This window comes from Juglans microcarpa x Juglans regia, chromosome 2D (genome assembly GCF_004785595.1).
Source record: "Juglans microcarpa x Juglans regia isolate MS1-56 chromosome 2D, Jm3101_v1.0, whole genome shotgun sequence".
NCBI classification, from domain to species: Eukaryota; Viridiplantae; Streptophyta; class Magnoliopsida; order Fagales; family Juglandaceae; genus Juglans; species Juglans microcarpa x Juglans regia.
In genome coordinates, this window is record NC_054596.1 from 17,666,931 (window position 1) to 17,682,243 (window position 15,313).

Consider the following 15,313-nt stretch of genomic DNA (forward strand, 5'->3'; position numbering starts at 1 on the left):
AACTAAGATATTATGATATGATATGTCAAATTATTATATAAAATTACGTTAATTTATAAATTTACATCTATAAAATCTCTTTATATACTGTAACACTTCTCTAACTTTTAAACCTAGTTTACAATATATTGAGATATATTCCACTCTAGTTATTTCAAGTATATATGCATCTCTCTTCTATTCATAAAATCCTTAATTAATATGCATGCATGAAAAGTTGATATATTTTTACCCGTTTTAATGGATATTAAAAAAAAAAAAAAAAATAGTCCCAATCATCTTTCAAGAATGTTTCCATTTTTTTGTCGAGTACTACTTCATTTCCATACACACGTTAATAGATATATACCATAATACCATGAGTATGGCACATGATCTGTCCATGTCAAAAGTGTCGTCTTCTACATCATTACACATTTCCGAGCCTTTCGTTTTCATTCAATTACCATAGTCCCAAACAGCCACACACTTACCATATAGCCCTTTAAAACGTACACCAAAGAATGCTGATGAGGCTAGCAATTATATATCCATGTATACATTTCCTTTCTTCCTCCACCGCCATTAGCCACTACATTCATATATATCAAACACCAACTTCAGGAGTGCGGCCTCGAGCACCGGAAACTCTGATCATCATCTATCAAACCTTACGTACATATAGCTACATACAACATGGGGTCTTCGCTGAAAGACAGCCATCAACCTTTGCTTCAAACCAACCGGCTGCCATCTTTTTCATCCAAATCATCCGACATAGAGCATGATCAATCAAGCGGCGAGCTTGAAAGGATATTGTCCGATTCAAGCGTGCCCTTCTTTCAGCGTCTCCAGCCAGCTATATGGATCGAGCTGAAGCTCCTCTTCTACCTTGCCGCTCCTGCTGTTATCGTTTACATGATCAATTATCTAATGTCCATGTCCACCCAAATCTTTGCCGGCCACCTTGGCAACCTTGAGCTTGCCGCCGCCTCTCTTGGCAACACTGGCATCCAAGTCTTTGCATACGGCCTCATGGTAATCATGACTTCAACCCGATCTAATATTCTTTCTATCAATTACTTTTTCCGTTTGTTGGTACCGTACGTCTTCGTGACTATTTTTCATAAATATATCCATCAAGCTTTATAAAACTTGTTCAAACAGTTAGGAATGGGGAGTGCTGTGGAGACTCTCTGCGGACAAGCATATGGAGCCGGAAAGTACGACATGCTAGGCATGTATATGCAAAAATCAATCATCCTCCTCACTTCAACGGGTGTCATCCTCAGTATCATTTACATATTCTCCAAGCCCATCTTAATATTTCTCGGAGAATCACCCAGAATTGCATCTGCAGCCGCGGTTTTTGTCTACGGCCTAATACCTCAAATCTTCGCATACGCGGCAAACTTCCCCATCCAGAAATTTCTGCAAGCTCAAAGTATAGTAATCCCTAGCGCATATATATCAACGGCGACGCTTGTCCTACACCTTGTGCTCAGCTGGCTAGCAGTGTACAAGATGAGGCTTGGCCTTTTGGGTGCATCAACGGTGCTGAGCTTGTCGTGGTGGATTATAGTGGTGGGACAATTTGTGTATATAGTGAAGAGTGAGAGGTGCAAGTATACGTGGAGAGGGTTCAATCTGCAGGCGTTTACAGGCTTGACGGGATTCTTCAGGTTATCGGTGGCATCGGCTGTGATGCTATGCCTGGAGACGTGGTATTTTCAGATTCTTGTTCTGCTTGCTGGATTGCTAGAGAACCCCGAGTTGGCTTTGGACTCTCTATCTATTTGGTGAGATAATTATTTGCAGCTAGCTAGCTAGCCTTCTTTTTTTTATCTTGTTTCTCATGCACAGTACTGACAAAATAGTTTCTTTCATTGTTTTGCTTGCTTTTTCCTAACATCCTCGTGTTTTTTTCTCCAAAAAAATTGCTCGGATCATAAGAAAGGATTAATTAGAAAGTTAAACCACCTCGATTCATGTATACTGCATGGTTTCCGACCCATCTCTGCAATGATAAATATTATTGATGTTCATAATTATTGTAGCTAGGATTTACCTTTTTCTGTTTCTTTCCGGTCTTTGTCATAGTTTTTTTTTTTTTTTTTTTTTTTTTTTTTCTGCGATTAATTCAGAACAATGCTATGCCTATCACCTATGGCAAGTTTCTAGTAAGAGAAAAATCGACAGGTGGATAACGTGAGGCGCAAAGTTTAAGGCCTATTAATTTAGGGCACAATTAATGCTTTAATTACGTGCTGTGCCAGCTCGTTCGGACAATTAAATTTTAACTTTTGCGGCTTTGCCACTTGTACCATATTAAAAAGGAAACAAAAAAAAAAGGGATCGAGAGGCATGACGAATGCATGGATGTCCAAGTTTTCATACCAATCTCGTCCGTTTTTTTTTTTTTTTTTTTTTTTTTTTTTTTTTTTTTTTTTTTATGATTTGAAATGAATTAAAATATTATTAAAATATATCATTTTTTATATTATTTTTTAAAAATAGAATTGTTTATTTTATTTTATATAAAAATTTAAAAAATTATAATAATTAGATAAAATGAGATGAGATATTTTGTAAAAATAAACTATACTGATAAATTAGATAAGTTATGTGAAGATTTTTGTAAAAAATTATTTCTTTTAACAAAAAAAGATTTTTTTATGGTGTAATTTATTTTTTTGCAAAAGATTATCCTAGCGATTGATACAAATCATCTGTGCGCTTGTGTATACTTCTACATATATATATATATATATATATATATATATATATATTTGCATTTATTAATTTTGTCTTCTAACTTTAAAAAATAAAATTGACCGGAAACTGAACCCCTTTGTACATTAAGAAATAAAATTAAGATTTGTTTTTTTCTTCAATTGGAATGCTAATTGCAGCACTACAATCTCGGGATGGGTCTTCATGATCTCCGTTGGGTTCAACGCTGCCGCAAGGTCAGTCTATTATTTCTTCCCTTTGTACATGTTGCCTGCATATATGAAAAATGCTAGTTTTTCTTCGCTTTGTCCGCTCTCACTTTGACCGTTGGTCTATTTATTGTTTTTAATTTTTTTACTTGATGATTAAGAAAATAATTTTTAGTATATTGATATATTTTTTTAATTTTTTTAAATATTTAAATATATTAAAAAAATATGAAAAGATAAAAAAAATAAAAATGAAAGTTTATGCTATGCAGCACGACCAGCGGTCATTCTTGGACTGAAGCCTCTTATATCTTCTAATTTGTCTCCGAATAACAGTTGATTTGTATAACAAAAGCCTCTTATATATTCTCATTTCTTGATTTAATCTCATCTTAATGTCTAAATATCATAAAAATAAAAACTTTTTAATTTTAAATATTTAATTTTTTCATCTAATCATTACCTAATCACTACAGCTCTCACAAAAAATAATTTAATTTTTTTAAATTGCATAACAAAAATTGTATTAAAAAATTATATTCTAACAATTTTTTAACTTTATAATATTTTTATTTCATTTTTTATCTCTCATTTTTTAATACCTCATAAAACATCTCAATTTAAATAATTTTATTATTATTTATAAATTATTTTAACTATTATTCTAAATCATCTCATATCACTATTCAAACGAGACGTAAGAATTCACTTCCTTAAAAGTTACTGCCTCTTTAGTTTCTTATACTATCACCTAGCTAGCTATTTCGATTAGATCGTTCTTATCACCTGTTTTACTAATCTGTATATATCCTTTGACATGTAGGTGAGAATAATGCTACTAATTTTTATCATAATTGTTCTTATTCTTAGTTGCATGAGTCATACCTAGAGAATAAAATGGGCTTTGCAGCATATATTTACTCTCGTATAATATATATCTATAGATTAGAGTTGTACATGTTTCATCCTAATTTTTATGATAAATAATATTTGTAATTTTAGAATATGCAAATTCTGTGTACTCATTTTGAAAAAAAGTGGGTAAATATAAAACTTACATAAAATTAAAAATTATTTTTAATGGTGGACACCATTTTGTTTTTCAACAAAAACTCTATATGTAGTTATTTATGCATACTCTTTGTATAGTCACTTTTGCGTACTTTTTACCTATTCCACTAATTTAATTTGTTGCGTCACCTTTTTTTTTAATATAAAATAATTGATTTGGCTAATCACATCAGTGGAGTGCGTAAAAAATATGCAAAAGTGACTATATGTAGTAAAATTCTTTTTTCAAAAGAAGTGCGTGTGACTTGTATATCCTAATACTGTATCTAGTAGGGGTGGGCTATGACTTTGACGGAGTAGAAATGCCCACATCTGACCTCCGACTCCGACTGGAGGTCAAACTCTGCTCCGACTCCGACTCTGACTCCGATCAGAGTTCGAAGCTCAGAGTCAAAGCTTGAAACTCCAATTGGAGTAGAATATGGACTTACCCAACCCAGTTGTCCTACTCAGATTGGGCTTGGGCTGACGACCTAATATCTAAGGCCCAATCTGAAATTCAGATTGGCCCAACCCTATTTAAAAATATTAAAAAAATAAAATAATTAAAAAATATAAATACTGTAAAAAATAAGTTAAGAAACTAAAATTTAAATACAATGACTAAAACCAAACTACAAATCGCAAACAATAAATTTAAAACTACAATCACAATAAAAATAAATTTATAGCACTAAAATATTAATAATGTCATAGATTTCATTCAAATATGAAATAGTCACAATCCCTCGAATTAATCTTGGCAATCCATGCATTTGAGTCGATGTCTCAATAGTGATTTCTAATTTTCCTACATGAAGTTTTATTGATCAAATGTACTATCTTTTCTTTAGTAATTTAACTATAGACTTATAAATCATCAGCCAAGTGATATATGAGATAAAATAGGACTCATTATGAACTCACATCCACCTCTCTTCTGACAAGTTTTGCATGATGGTAATCATGGTATTGAGTTTCTCACCAATAAAGGGGTCATTCCAAGGTGCGTTCGTCTCAGTCATCCACAATTAGTCTGGGGTTCATAAATAGGTCTACAAAATCATATAAATTATAAATTAAACAAGGAAAACATTAAAATTGTGTAAATAATCATTTAAAATCATAAAGTTATCTGATTCAAGCCTATAGCTCTCGGCATCAACAATATCTATTCCAAGGTGCGTTGAACTTAACCAGTTCTGTGTGCAAACGAGAGCCTTAACGGTGGTTAGAGACAATGAACTTCAATAAGCATCCAAGACACAACCTTTAGTGCTAAATACCAACTCAAAGGCAACCATAGTGATAAGAATGTCTAGTAAATCTCTGGCTATTCAAGAAATGACTAGAAACTTGCCAGAATTCACCTTCCACCAAGTTATTATCTGGAATGTATCACTAGATGCCTAGACATCTTCCATAAAGTAACGCTTAACCTCAGACTTACATTGCATAATATTCCTCGATGCATGGTTTTGATGATAACGTCGTAACTGCAATAAATTTGAACTTTGTGCATGTGTGTCATCCTAGGAAGATGTCGAGTCAATTGGACGTGACGAGCTACCACCTTCGGTTGAAGACTGGCCACTATTATTGTAATGGTTATATAAATCATCAATATCATATTTAAGCGATTTAATAAACTGATTAACGTCCTCATCATCGAGAACGTCCCTAATCCAATCTTCTACAATCGCTAACTTATATCGGAGGTCAAGGATCATAGCAACAAATAATAATCTATTTATCTTCTCCACATCCTCCTAATATTTATTATATTTGTATTTCATCCTCATAGCTATTGCATTCAACAAACTCACAATGTCAGCACAATTCTGTTGCAAGTGGTAAGCCCCGAGAGCTCATCGAAGTACATGTTCGTAGTAGGATATTTTTTCACAGACATCCGCATAGTTATATCATAAAATAACTTCAAAAATTGAACAACTGTGTCTTAATCAACTGTGGCTTAATCAACTGTGTCTGATGCACCGAGCCCTTTCTCTCCGCAACTGACTCTAGCAAGGTATACCTCATGCCCCCATCCTCGACCTTCATCCATTTGAATGTTGTTTGGTACTTCTGCACTACATCCAACATCATGTATGTAGAGTTTCATTGATTCAAAATGTTCAGTTGCAACATACTGGAAGATGGGATCTCAAGTTGTTCGGCTATTGCTTTAAACTGGCAGAGTCGTTGGGGGAAGCCCTCACATATCTCACAAAGTTCTGGACTTTAATAATGGAATCATCAACCTCCTTGAACCTCTCAGAAACTATGAGATTGATGATATGGGCACAACATCGAACATGAATAAACTAGTTCTCACGAATGATATCCTCATTTACCGTCGTATTCCGCCTGAACCAATCAATGGTTGTGTCATTCACACTGGCATTGCCAACCATGATACAAAGCACTTTTCTAATCCTTTAATCCTTTATACAGTCATCCATCTCCTTGCCAGTGGATGAACCATTATGATCAACAATTTCTTTGAAGCTGATAATTCGCTTTTGCAACGTCCACTCACTGTTAATAAAGTGGGTTGTGATACATATATAGCCCACATTATGTATGGAGGTTTATGTATCAGTTGTAAATGACACTCTCAGGCTAATGGCGACAAACATTTTCTTTATTGTTGCTTTCTACTTGATATGCCTCTTCAAACAATCGCGCATCTTGTATACTATGAAGGCATGGGCAATCGTGACTCTAAACTGTGCACAAATTTGCGGAAGCCTGCCTTTTCAACCATGGTAAAAGTAATCTCATTAGTGATGATCATCTCTACAAGAACATCCCTCAACATCATCTCATTGTATTGAGGGATTGATAACTTCTTAATCTGCATGCCATCAATGGCCGTAGAAGTCTCGTAACTCAACTTCGTTTGATCAGCTGCTATCAGCCCTTTGTGTATCTTATATCGTTGGTAGCTCGTAAGATGTGCTATTAATACTGATGTGCCTTACTTCTTCGAATGACAACCGCATAGTTGCCCACATGACATCGATCCTGCAGGTTTTCATTATCACTGGGAACTTTGGTGAAATGTTCCCATGTTTACGACCTATTTTTACTAGGTCCTGTTGGTGGATCGACCTCAACATTCATCAACTCATCTCCTGATTAAGCATATCAACGTCTTCTAGATCTATTGAGACTTGACTACTTGCATAGGAGGTAGCTACTCTAGATGGGGGTCTACGACCTGAAATACCTGTCGTTGACACCAACAACTGTTCGTCATCCTCTTATGGAGAATCACGGTGAGATGATGTAAGATCCATAATTTAAGGTAATAATCTAAAATAATTAACAAACAATTGTTATTTAACATGTTATGAAATTTATCTACAAACTAGAAACATATTGAAAAGGAAAAACATGTGTCTAGTCGTATTTGTGGGTTTAAAAATAAATAGAGCACAAAAAAATGAACGTCTGCTCGACACAAATTATTGAAATGAATAACAAATCATACACTTCACAAAGGGAGGAGGAGGATTTTTCGATCCTTGACATATCACAAATCACATTTCACATTCTTACAATTTGAAGAGGAACAACAAATCATTTTTACAATTTGTGATGAATTTTGGAAGGTGGCTCGCGGTAGCCTCAGGTGACGGCAGACGACGGGAGAGGTGAACTCGTGTGGAGACAAATAAAGACTAGGGACTGTTGTGCGAAAGTGAGGGGGAAGAAGGGGGTCCTGCATTTTGGACCCCCTTCTTCACGAAAAGACATCGTTTAGTTACCTGACCAAAACGTTCCCTGCTCGAGTGAAACAACGTCATTCTTCTTGAAGTGGAACGACGTCATTTTGATCATGTGTTTTTTTGTTAAATATTGGAGTTTAGAGTCGGTGTTCGGAGCTCACATGGGCTCCAACCCCGAACTTCGACTATTGGAACTCTGACTTCGACTCCAAATTCTGCCAACTTCGACTCCTTTGAAGTCAAAGCCTTGTTGGAATTTGGCCGTAGTTGGAATCTCAAAAATTTTGCCCACCACTAATATATAGTATTATATCGAATTGCACGTTATTGATATTGCACATTTTAAACGATTGTCCATTTAACATGTGGGCACGATACAAATTAAAACCACTTAAAATGAGATTTAGATTACCTATACAAGTTCAATTAATATTATAATACACAATTTCAATGCATGCATGACAAATAGTTGTAAAAAATGATTTATTTGTCCATGGGAATTAAGCAGTGTGAGAGTGAGCAATGAGCTTGGAGCAGGAAATCCACAGTCAACGGCATTTTCAGTGGTGGTGGTGACCTCGATCACTTTCTTCATCTCTGTGATTGCGGCGCTAATTGTGATTGCTTTGCGCGATGTCATAAGCTATGTCTTCACTGAAGGAGAAGTTGTAGCTGCTGCTGTGTCAGATCTGTGCCCCCTTCTCTCCCTTACCCTCGTCCTCAACGGAATTCAACCAGTCTTATCTGGTAAACATATATGATAGTATATCTATATCATTGATTCTTAATGTGATGCACGCGGATGACAGTACGTACTTATAAAAGTATGTATATATGTACGTATGTACAGGTGTGGCTGTTGGATGTGGATGGCAAGCTTTCGTTGCATACGTAAATATTGCATGCTATTACGGGGTTGGAATACCATTGGGTTCGCTTTTCGGGTTTTACTTCAAATTCGGTGCTAAGGTATAGCCAAATCAGTCTAAGATTGCAATATCATTTTTATATGTATAGAACTTGGATCTGCAAGAACATGATAATATAATGAAGGTTGTGAGTAATTGATCTTAATTTATAACTTTTCCTAGTTATAATTAGCTGATATAATTGAGAGCAAATACTGATTGATTGGTTGATTTTGGTGCACATGTATAATAATAATAATAATATTGTATTTTATAAGGGTATATGGTTGGGAATGATTGGTGGAACGGTGGCGCAAACGATCATTTTGATGGTGGTAACGTTTCGGACGGACTGGAATAAAGAGGTAAGTAATAATTAGAACATGACCAAGGCCCAAATGAATTTTTCACATATATATAATGAATTAATTATTAAGGTGCAGGAAGAAATTAAAATCTCATGTTAAATATAAAATTAATGCAGGTGGAAGAAGCTAGGAAAAGGTTGGACAAGTGGGAGGATCATAAGATCAAGGACAAGATGGAACCACACGTACTTAATTTGAAGAATTGAATTACTTGATTTCTATATTATTCTTCCCGTTGGTGGCTCCGGCTGACGATTTTTAATTTTTTTTACTTGAAAGTATTTTTTTAATAATATTATAATTTCTTTTAAATATTTAACAATATTAAAAAATGCAAAATACACTGACGGAAGCCCCCGGTGGGAGCTCTCAGTGGTGGCTGTAGAGGCACCCTATGGTAACTCCCTACCAGCTACTGCCATATAACTAACACCGCCGGCATTATAATTCCTTCCCGCTAATATACCAAATTTGAACCCGAATTTGACCTTCGTTTCATGTGAAATTTCCATTTCATTTCAGCACCGCTTCCTATAAATACCTTTCTGTATATTTTCACTCTCTCACGCCCACACAAACACACACTACGTCGATTCAGTTTCCGCAAGAAGCCACCATGAGAGGTCCCAGAACCGCTGCGATTGCTCACAAGAAGCCTGACGCTGAGTAACCTCTCGTTTCTCTTTCTCTCCTTCTTTCTTTCGATTCGTTGACACTCTCTCTGATGCGTAACCCTTTGCATGTCCTGGTTTAGCTCTGAGTTTCAGTTTCTGTAAACCGTTTCCACTTGTTTTCATAACAGTGTTCTTCTCTGTTTCTCTAAGCTGCGTCAGCTGTTTTTGGCTCTGTAACTCTCTTGTTGTTTCCTCCTAATGTTTCTTACTTTTGGTTTTCCTAAATCTTTTGCTGCTTCTCGTGCTTTTTAGCTTCGAAAAAGTGTTTTGTGTTTTTTTTTTTGGTGCTCCGAATATGTTTCGCTAGTTTTAGCTGCTGTGAATGTGTTCCGGCTTCGCATCTCTAGGTTCCGATTTAGCGTTGTCCCTTTACTCATCTTCTGCGGTTGTTTCTCCACCTATGATTTTCAATTCGCGCTTTTTTTTCGTCGATTTTGTTGCCAGGTCTCTCATAACAATGACTCTATTTGCTTCGTAAAATCGCTCTGTTTAAGTCTTTTGAATTCCTTGTTTCACTTTTTCAATAAGCTTCCTCTATGACTTAACCTCGCCTAGTGATTATTTTGTTTCGATTTTGCTTCCTGAGTTTTCGACGTCAATTTTGCTCTCTGTGCTTCGCCTACTTATGAAGGATGCTGAAGAAACGCAAGGCCGAGACGAACACGAAGAAGGACAAGGCGAGCAAGAAGGACCCAAATGCTCCGAAGCGTCCCTCTAGTGCCTTCTTCATCTTCATGTGAGTTTGTATTTCAAACTTCTCGTTTACCGTGTGCTTCATACGGAAGATTTTTCTACTATGCACAGTTTCCTTGGCTTTTGATTCTTTTTGTTTTTAGGTAGTTTTGAGATTTGTATTACTGGCTTTGATGATTGACAGGGAGGATTTCAGGAAGTCCTTCAAGGAGAACTATCCTGATCAGAAATCTGGTCCAGCTGTGAGAATCAGATCTTCATGCTCTTAAATTTCTTGAATTACAGTATTTCTATCCTTCAGTTTGGATCCGGGATCCGGAGAAAACTGTAGTACAATAGAATTAAGAAATCATACTTAGATGTTATGGTTTTGTTGTTAATTTCAAAAACATCAAAGTCAATTAGTTGAGTTGAGCTAATAGTTCTTTTTGCAGCAATTTGGAAAAAGAAAACGGAAAAGTAAGATTCAAAAGGAATCCATTAGTTATTCTCACGCCACGCATTCTTTCTTTTGTTTTCCCGTGGTTTCCTAGCGACCAAACAGGAACTTCCTGTTTGGCGACGACGTTAAATTTGTTATTCTGCGATATATTAACGTGCAGGTTGGGAAAGCTGGTGGTGAGAAATGGAAATCAATGTCTGATGCTGTAAGATCTCCGATCTCTTTTCCTACTTCAACGCACAGAGTCCTATAAACTTAAAACGATTATTAAAAGGAAAAAAGAGCGTATAGCATAATATCTCCGTAATCATATTTTTGTCATCAGCTTATACATTTCACTTGGTCAATTTCAATGGAAACCAATAAAATGTGGTTTGTTTAGGTAATTTTAGGAAACAATAAAATCATTTTTTGGCTTTTAGAAATCATTCACCGAGAAATTCTATATTTGTCATTCCTTGTTAGGAGAAAGCTCCCTATGTTGAGAAAGCATTGAAGAGGAAGGCTGATTATGAGAAAGCTGTCCGAGCATACAAGACGAAGCTCGTAATTTCTTTCTGATTCGGTTTTTATGTTGTTTTTTCCTTTTCATCCAACTCATTTTAGAAATTACCGAATTCAGTATAGTTCATTCATCTCTGTTTGTTACAATGAACTTTTGTACGCCTTTTGCACTTTTGCGATTGTCAGAATGGTAATGGATGCAATGAACCGAGGGAGGAATCTTTTCAATCGACTTCTGAGGTCCACGACGAGACAGGCCAGGAGGCGAGCTCTTAGGTATACTACCCCTTTCCTAGCTTAAGATATTTACAGATAATGAGCTGGAAAGACGTAAGAGTGGTTTCAGTAAGTTTACATGCTTAGCTGCTTCCAATTTGTGCACCTTTTCGCTCAGATGTAATTTACAGAACCAAAGGGGTTAAAAATGGTTTGGCATTAATTATTTAGGGTAATCCTTGGCAGGGAAATGAGAGCTAAGACTGTGTACACAGGGTTCAGCAGTTCTGGACAGCTTTTGGGATAAAGAAATTCAATTGTTCTTGTATGTTTCTAGCATTTGTGTACTACTTCCCACTCTAGTTGGTTGTTACGTTTGTGGTTTTCTAACTATGGACATGATTGTCAATAATCAATATGGCTTTTATTTGGCTTCTGTTCCCGCTCTTGCTTTTTTTTTTGGGGTGCGTACTCTTTTTGGTATTGAAGCAACTTGGGGAAAAATCTGGTAAAAGACATGTCAAACTGCGGTTTTTGGTTTTGTTGATGGCCTTGGTTTCAGTATTGTTTTGCCCACTATGGCTGGTTTTCCGTGGGTGTGTGGGAATTTCAATTAAATATTGTAATGGTTATCCTACCTGTGTTGCGGTTTTCTCTATACAGACCAGAAGTTTAACCTGTGCGATGTGCTTAGAACATGAGTTGTGATGCTATTGGGCCTTATATGGCATTTATTTTAAGAAATTGGGTCGAGTAGGTAATGCTTTTTAAGTTTTTCAGACTTTCATTTCCTTGGATTCCTATAGACGTGGTGGATGTGGTTTTACGTTTCAAATCAAATTGATCGGGGATTTTATTCGATCCTTGAATGGAAGTTGCATTGCCATATCTTTTGGGACACGTCAATTTTCTCTCTGACTGTAAGTATATAAAGTTTGGAATCTCAGAATCTTAAGAGTAGGCTGTTGCGTCCTCACAGCTCCATGAACCTTTCTCAAGTTTTGATGTTCCATTCTTTTCAGTTTTCGCTGAGAGAGCAGTAGATTTAAGCAACTATAATTAGGATCGTGGATATTAACACCACGGGCTGTAGTGTTATACCATTTACTGTTAGCAGTCCACTGTCCTCAGACATGAAAAGGTGAAAAAGGACACAATTTCATTCAATGGTCGAAACTTACAAGGGATATATGCTCTTTCTATCTTTATATATATATATATATATGTATATATATATATATATATATATATATATGTATATATATATATATATATATATATATATATATAAATACACACAGAAAATTTGGTAACTATTAGAAATACATTAGTTTTTCTTTACATGTACGATTACTTTTCTGCCTTGTATTTTAGTACATATAAATGTTTCTTTTTTATTGTAATGAATTAACAGAAAATACATAATAATATGAAAGCATTTTGTTCAAATCTCTCTCTCTGTGTTCTCGAACCCTAGCTCTGTACATATATCAGCTTGATCACAAATCCATGGCAGAACTCAAGTTTTGTCATGGTATCAGAGATTAAAATCGCTGCTCTGTGAGATTTGTCATGGAGTCTGATTCATCTGATTAAGATTCTTCTTTTTCTTCTCCATTTTCTCCTTCTCTCGATAATTCCTCAAATCCTTATTTCTTTCACCATGGAGAAAATACCAGTGTTATGCTTGTTATTGATCGTTTAAATGGTGATAATTACCATTCTTGGTCACGGTCCATGTCCAAAGCCATCAGTGCGAAGAACAAGACCGGATTTATCACTGGAATTCACAAAAAGCCAAAGTATGAAGCAGATCCACTCTATTTGCCATGGATTAAGTGTAACGACATGGTAGTTTTGTGGATCCTCAATTCAGTGGCAAAGAACATTGGATCCACCATTCTCTACATTGATAATGCCTCCGATATGTGGAAAGACTTACAGGATCGTTTTTCACAAGGTAATCGTTCATGAATTTTTCAATTATGTAAGGTGATTAGTTCCTTAAAGCAAGATCAGAAATCTGTGAGTGATTATTACATTAAATTGAAATCATTTTGGGATGAGCTAGCAAATTATAGACGATTGCCACAGTGTTCTCTTGAAACCCTAAGGTTTTTTGAAGAAATTCAACAAGAGGAATAGGTAATGCCGTTTTTGATGAGGCTAAGTGACTCTTTTAATAGTATTCGAAGTCAGATACTATTAATTGATCATTTTCCTTCTATGAATAAAGTCATATCCTTGGTCTTACAAGAAGAAAAACAGAGAGAGATTACTTTGGAGACTTCCGTCCCTAGCCTTGAATCGGTTGCTACTTTGACAGCAAAGCTTACGAAAATTGGTACCAATGCTGCCAAGCAAACCAATTTTCGAAAGGACAAACCTGTGTGTAGTCATTGTGGATACATAGGTCACACTTCTGAAAAGTGTTATAGGATTCATGGTTTTCCTCCTGGTTTTAAATCCAAAAAAGGAATTAATGCTTTAGCCAATCAATCTTCTTCACCTATGGGTAAATCAAATGATGATGCTCCGAAGTTTTCTTTGTCTCGAGATCAATACCAGCAGCTACTTGCAATGCTCAAACCACAATCTATTTCATCATCAGTGAATCAAGCCAACTCTGGCATTTTACCAACTCCACAACCACCTTCCACTGATCATTTTGCAGGTAATCTTGTACCCTGGATAATTGACACTGGAGCAACAAACCATATGGTCAGCTCCATTGATCATTTTTCTTCCTTAACTTCTAGCCTTTCTTCTGTTGTCAAATTACCAAATGGCTATTTAGTTCCTGTTACACATACTGGTACCATTCAACTACTAGACAACCAACTTTGCGCATTGTTCTTTGTGTTCCTGATTTTTCCTTTAATTTGATATATGCGAGTAAATTAACCCGTGATCACTCATGCTGCCTTATTTTGTTTCCAATCTCTGTTTTATTCAGGACCTGCCTACATGGAAAACGATTGGGATGGCTGAGGAGAAGGCTGTCCTTTATTACTTGAAGCAAAGTTCTTTGGTTGGTTCTTCCATTTCTTCTCCTTCAATAAATCAAAATGTTAGTCTATGGCATTATAGGTTAGGCCATATTTCTTTTTCCAAATTGAAATTTCTTAGTAGTAGTGTTTCAAATTTACATATATCAAAATCCAATAATTCTTGTACTTGTACAATCTGTCCTTTAGATAAACAAAAAGGTCTACCTTTTCCTTCTAGTGAATCAAATTCAGTTTATCCATTTGAATTGATTCATTGTGATTTGTGGGAACCATTCTCTGTTTCTGCTTTAGATGGTTTAAAATATTTTCTTACAATTGTAGATGATTACTCTAAAACTACTTGGGTATATCTTCTACAACATAAGTCTCAAACCAAGCCTTACTTCCAATCTTTCTTCCAATTAGTTCAAACTCAATTTCATTCTCAAATAAAGAAAATCAGAACCGATAATAGGACTGAATTTCACATGCCAGAATTTCTACACCAGAAAAGTTGTGTTGAAAGACCACAACAAAATGGGGTCGTTGAAAGGAAACATTAACATTTGCTAAATGTTGCTCGTTCCCTTAGATTCCAAGCTTCTTTACCATTAAACTTTTGGGGTGATTGCATTCTTTCTGCTGTACATTTAATAAATCTAACACCAACTCCATTACTCTCACATAAATCTCCTTATGAGGTTTTGTATTCTAAACCTCCTTCTTATAATCACCTCAAAGTTTATGGTTGTCTTTATTTTGCTTCCACCTTGCATCATGATCGATCTAAATTTGATCCAAGAGCAAGAA

The 15,313-nt window shown here is 35.6% G+C and overlaps 3 protein-coding genes across 4 annotated transcripts; all 3 read left to right on the forward strand.

Moving 5' to 3' along the window:
* Positions 1-440: 440 nt before the first annotated feature.
* LOC121248558 (protein DETOXIFICATION 40) lies at positions 441-9,197 on the forward strand. Of its 2 annotated transcripts, XM_041147051.1 has the most exons (7): positions 444-1,017; positions 1,147-1,778; positions 2,892-2,948; positions 8,217-8,455; positions 8,559-8,677; positions 8,895-8,981; positions 9,101-9,197. In XM_041147051.1, exons 1-7 carry the CDS (start codon positions 676-678, stop codon positions 9,188-9,190), a joined length of 1,566 nt encoding a protein of 521 aa, XP_041002985.1. In that variant the 5' UTR covers positions 444-675; the 3' UTR covers positions 9,191-9,197. The 2 variants fall into 2 exon arrangements, with proteins under 2 accessions (XP_041002986.1, XP_041002985.1); XM_041147052.1 differs by lacking the exon at positions 8,895-8,981 and having other exon boundaries at positions 441-1,017.
* A 244-nt stretch (positions 9,198-9,441) lies between these two features.
* Positions 9,442-11,949, forward strand: LOC121248093 (high mobility group B protein 3-like). The gene is made up of 7 exons (XM_041146447.1): positions 9,442-9,650; positions 10,290-10,394; positions 10,536-10,593; positions 10,954-10,998; positions 11,259-11,339; positions 11,484-11,573; positions 11,760-11,949. Exons 1-6 carry the CDS (start codon positions 9,601-9,603, stop codon positions 11,571-11,573), a joined length of 429 nt encoding a protein of 142 aa, XP_041002381.1. The 5' UTR covers positions 9,442-9,600; the 3' UTR covers positions 11,760-11,949.
* A 1,746-nt stretch (positions 11,950-13,695) lies between these two features.
* LOC121250402 lies at positions 13,696-14,763 on the forward strand. The gene is made up of 2 exons (XM_041149531.1): positions 13,696-14,187; positions 14,470-14,763. The coding sequence occupies exons 1-2, from the start codon at positions 13,740-13,742 to the stop codon at positions 14,502-14,504; spliced, it is 483 nt and encodes a 160-aa protein (XP_041005465.1). The 5' UTR covers positions 13,696-13,739; the 3' UTR covers positions 14,505-14,763.
* Positions 14,764-15,313: the final 550 nt, after the last annotated feature.

What these genes read in the sequence shown, in the direction of transcription:
- LOC121248093 (XM_041146447.1), top strand. Translation starts at nt 9,601, where the DNA reads ATGAGAGGTCCCAGAACCGCTGCGATTGCTCACAAGAAGCCTGACGCT. An exon ending in AGTGCCTTCTTCATCTTCAT is followed by an intron (nt 10,395 to 10,535) that starts GTGAGTTTGTAT and finishes GATGATTGACAG; the next exon opens with GGAGGATTTCAGGAAGTCCT. An exon ending in ATCAGAAATCTGGTCCAGCT is followed by an intron (nt 10,594 to 10,953) that starts GTGAGAATCAGA and finishes ATTAACGTGCAG; the next exon opens with GTTGGGAAAGCTGGTGGTGA.
- LOC121248558 (XM_041147051.1), top strand. Translation starts at nt 676, where the DNA reads ATGGGGTCTTCGCTGAAAGACAGCCATCAACCTTTGCTTCAAACCAAC. An exon ending in TTGGACTCTCTATCTATTTG is followed by an intron (nt 1,779 to 2,891) that starts GTGAGATAATTA and finishes TGCTAATTGCAG; the next exon opens with CACTACAATCTCGGGATGGG. An exon ending in AATTCAACCAGTCTTATCTG is followed by an intron (nt 8,456 to 8,558) that starts GTAAACATATAT and finishes ACGTATGTACAG; the next exon opens with GTGTGGCTGTTGGATGTGGA.
- LOC121250402 (XM_041149531.1), top strand. Translation starts at nt 13,740, where the DNA reads ATGAATAAAGTCATATCCTTGGTCTTACAAGAAGAAAAACAGAGAGAG. An exon ending in TTCCACTGATCATTTTGCAG is followed by an intron (nt 14,188 to 14,469) that starts GTAATCTTGTAC and finishes TGTTTTATTCAG; the next exon opens with GACCTGCCTACATGGAAAAC.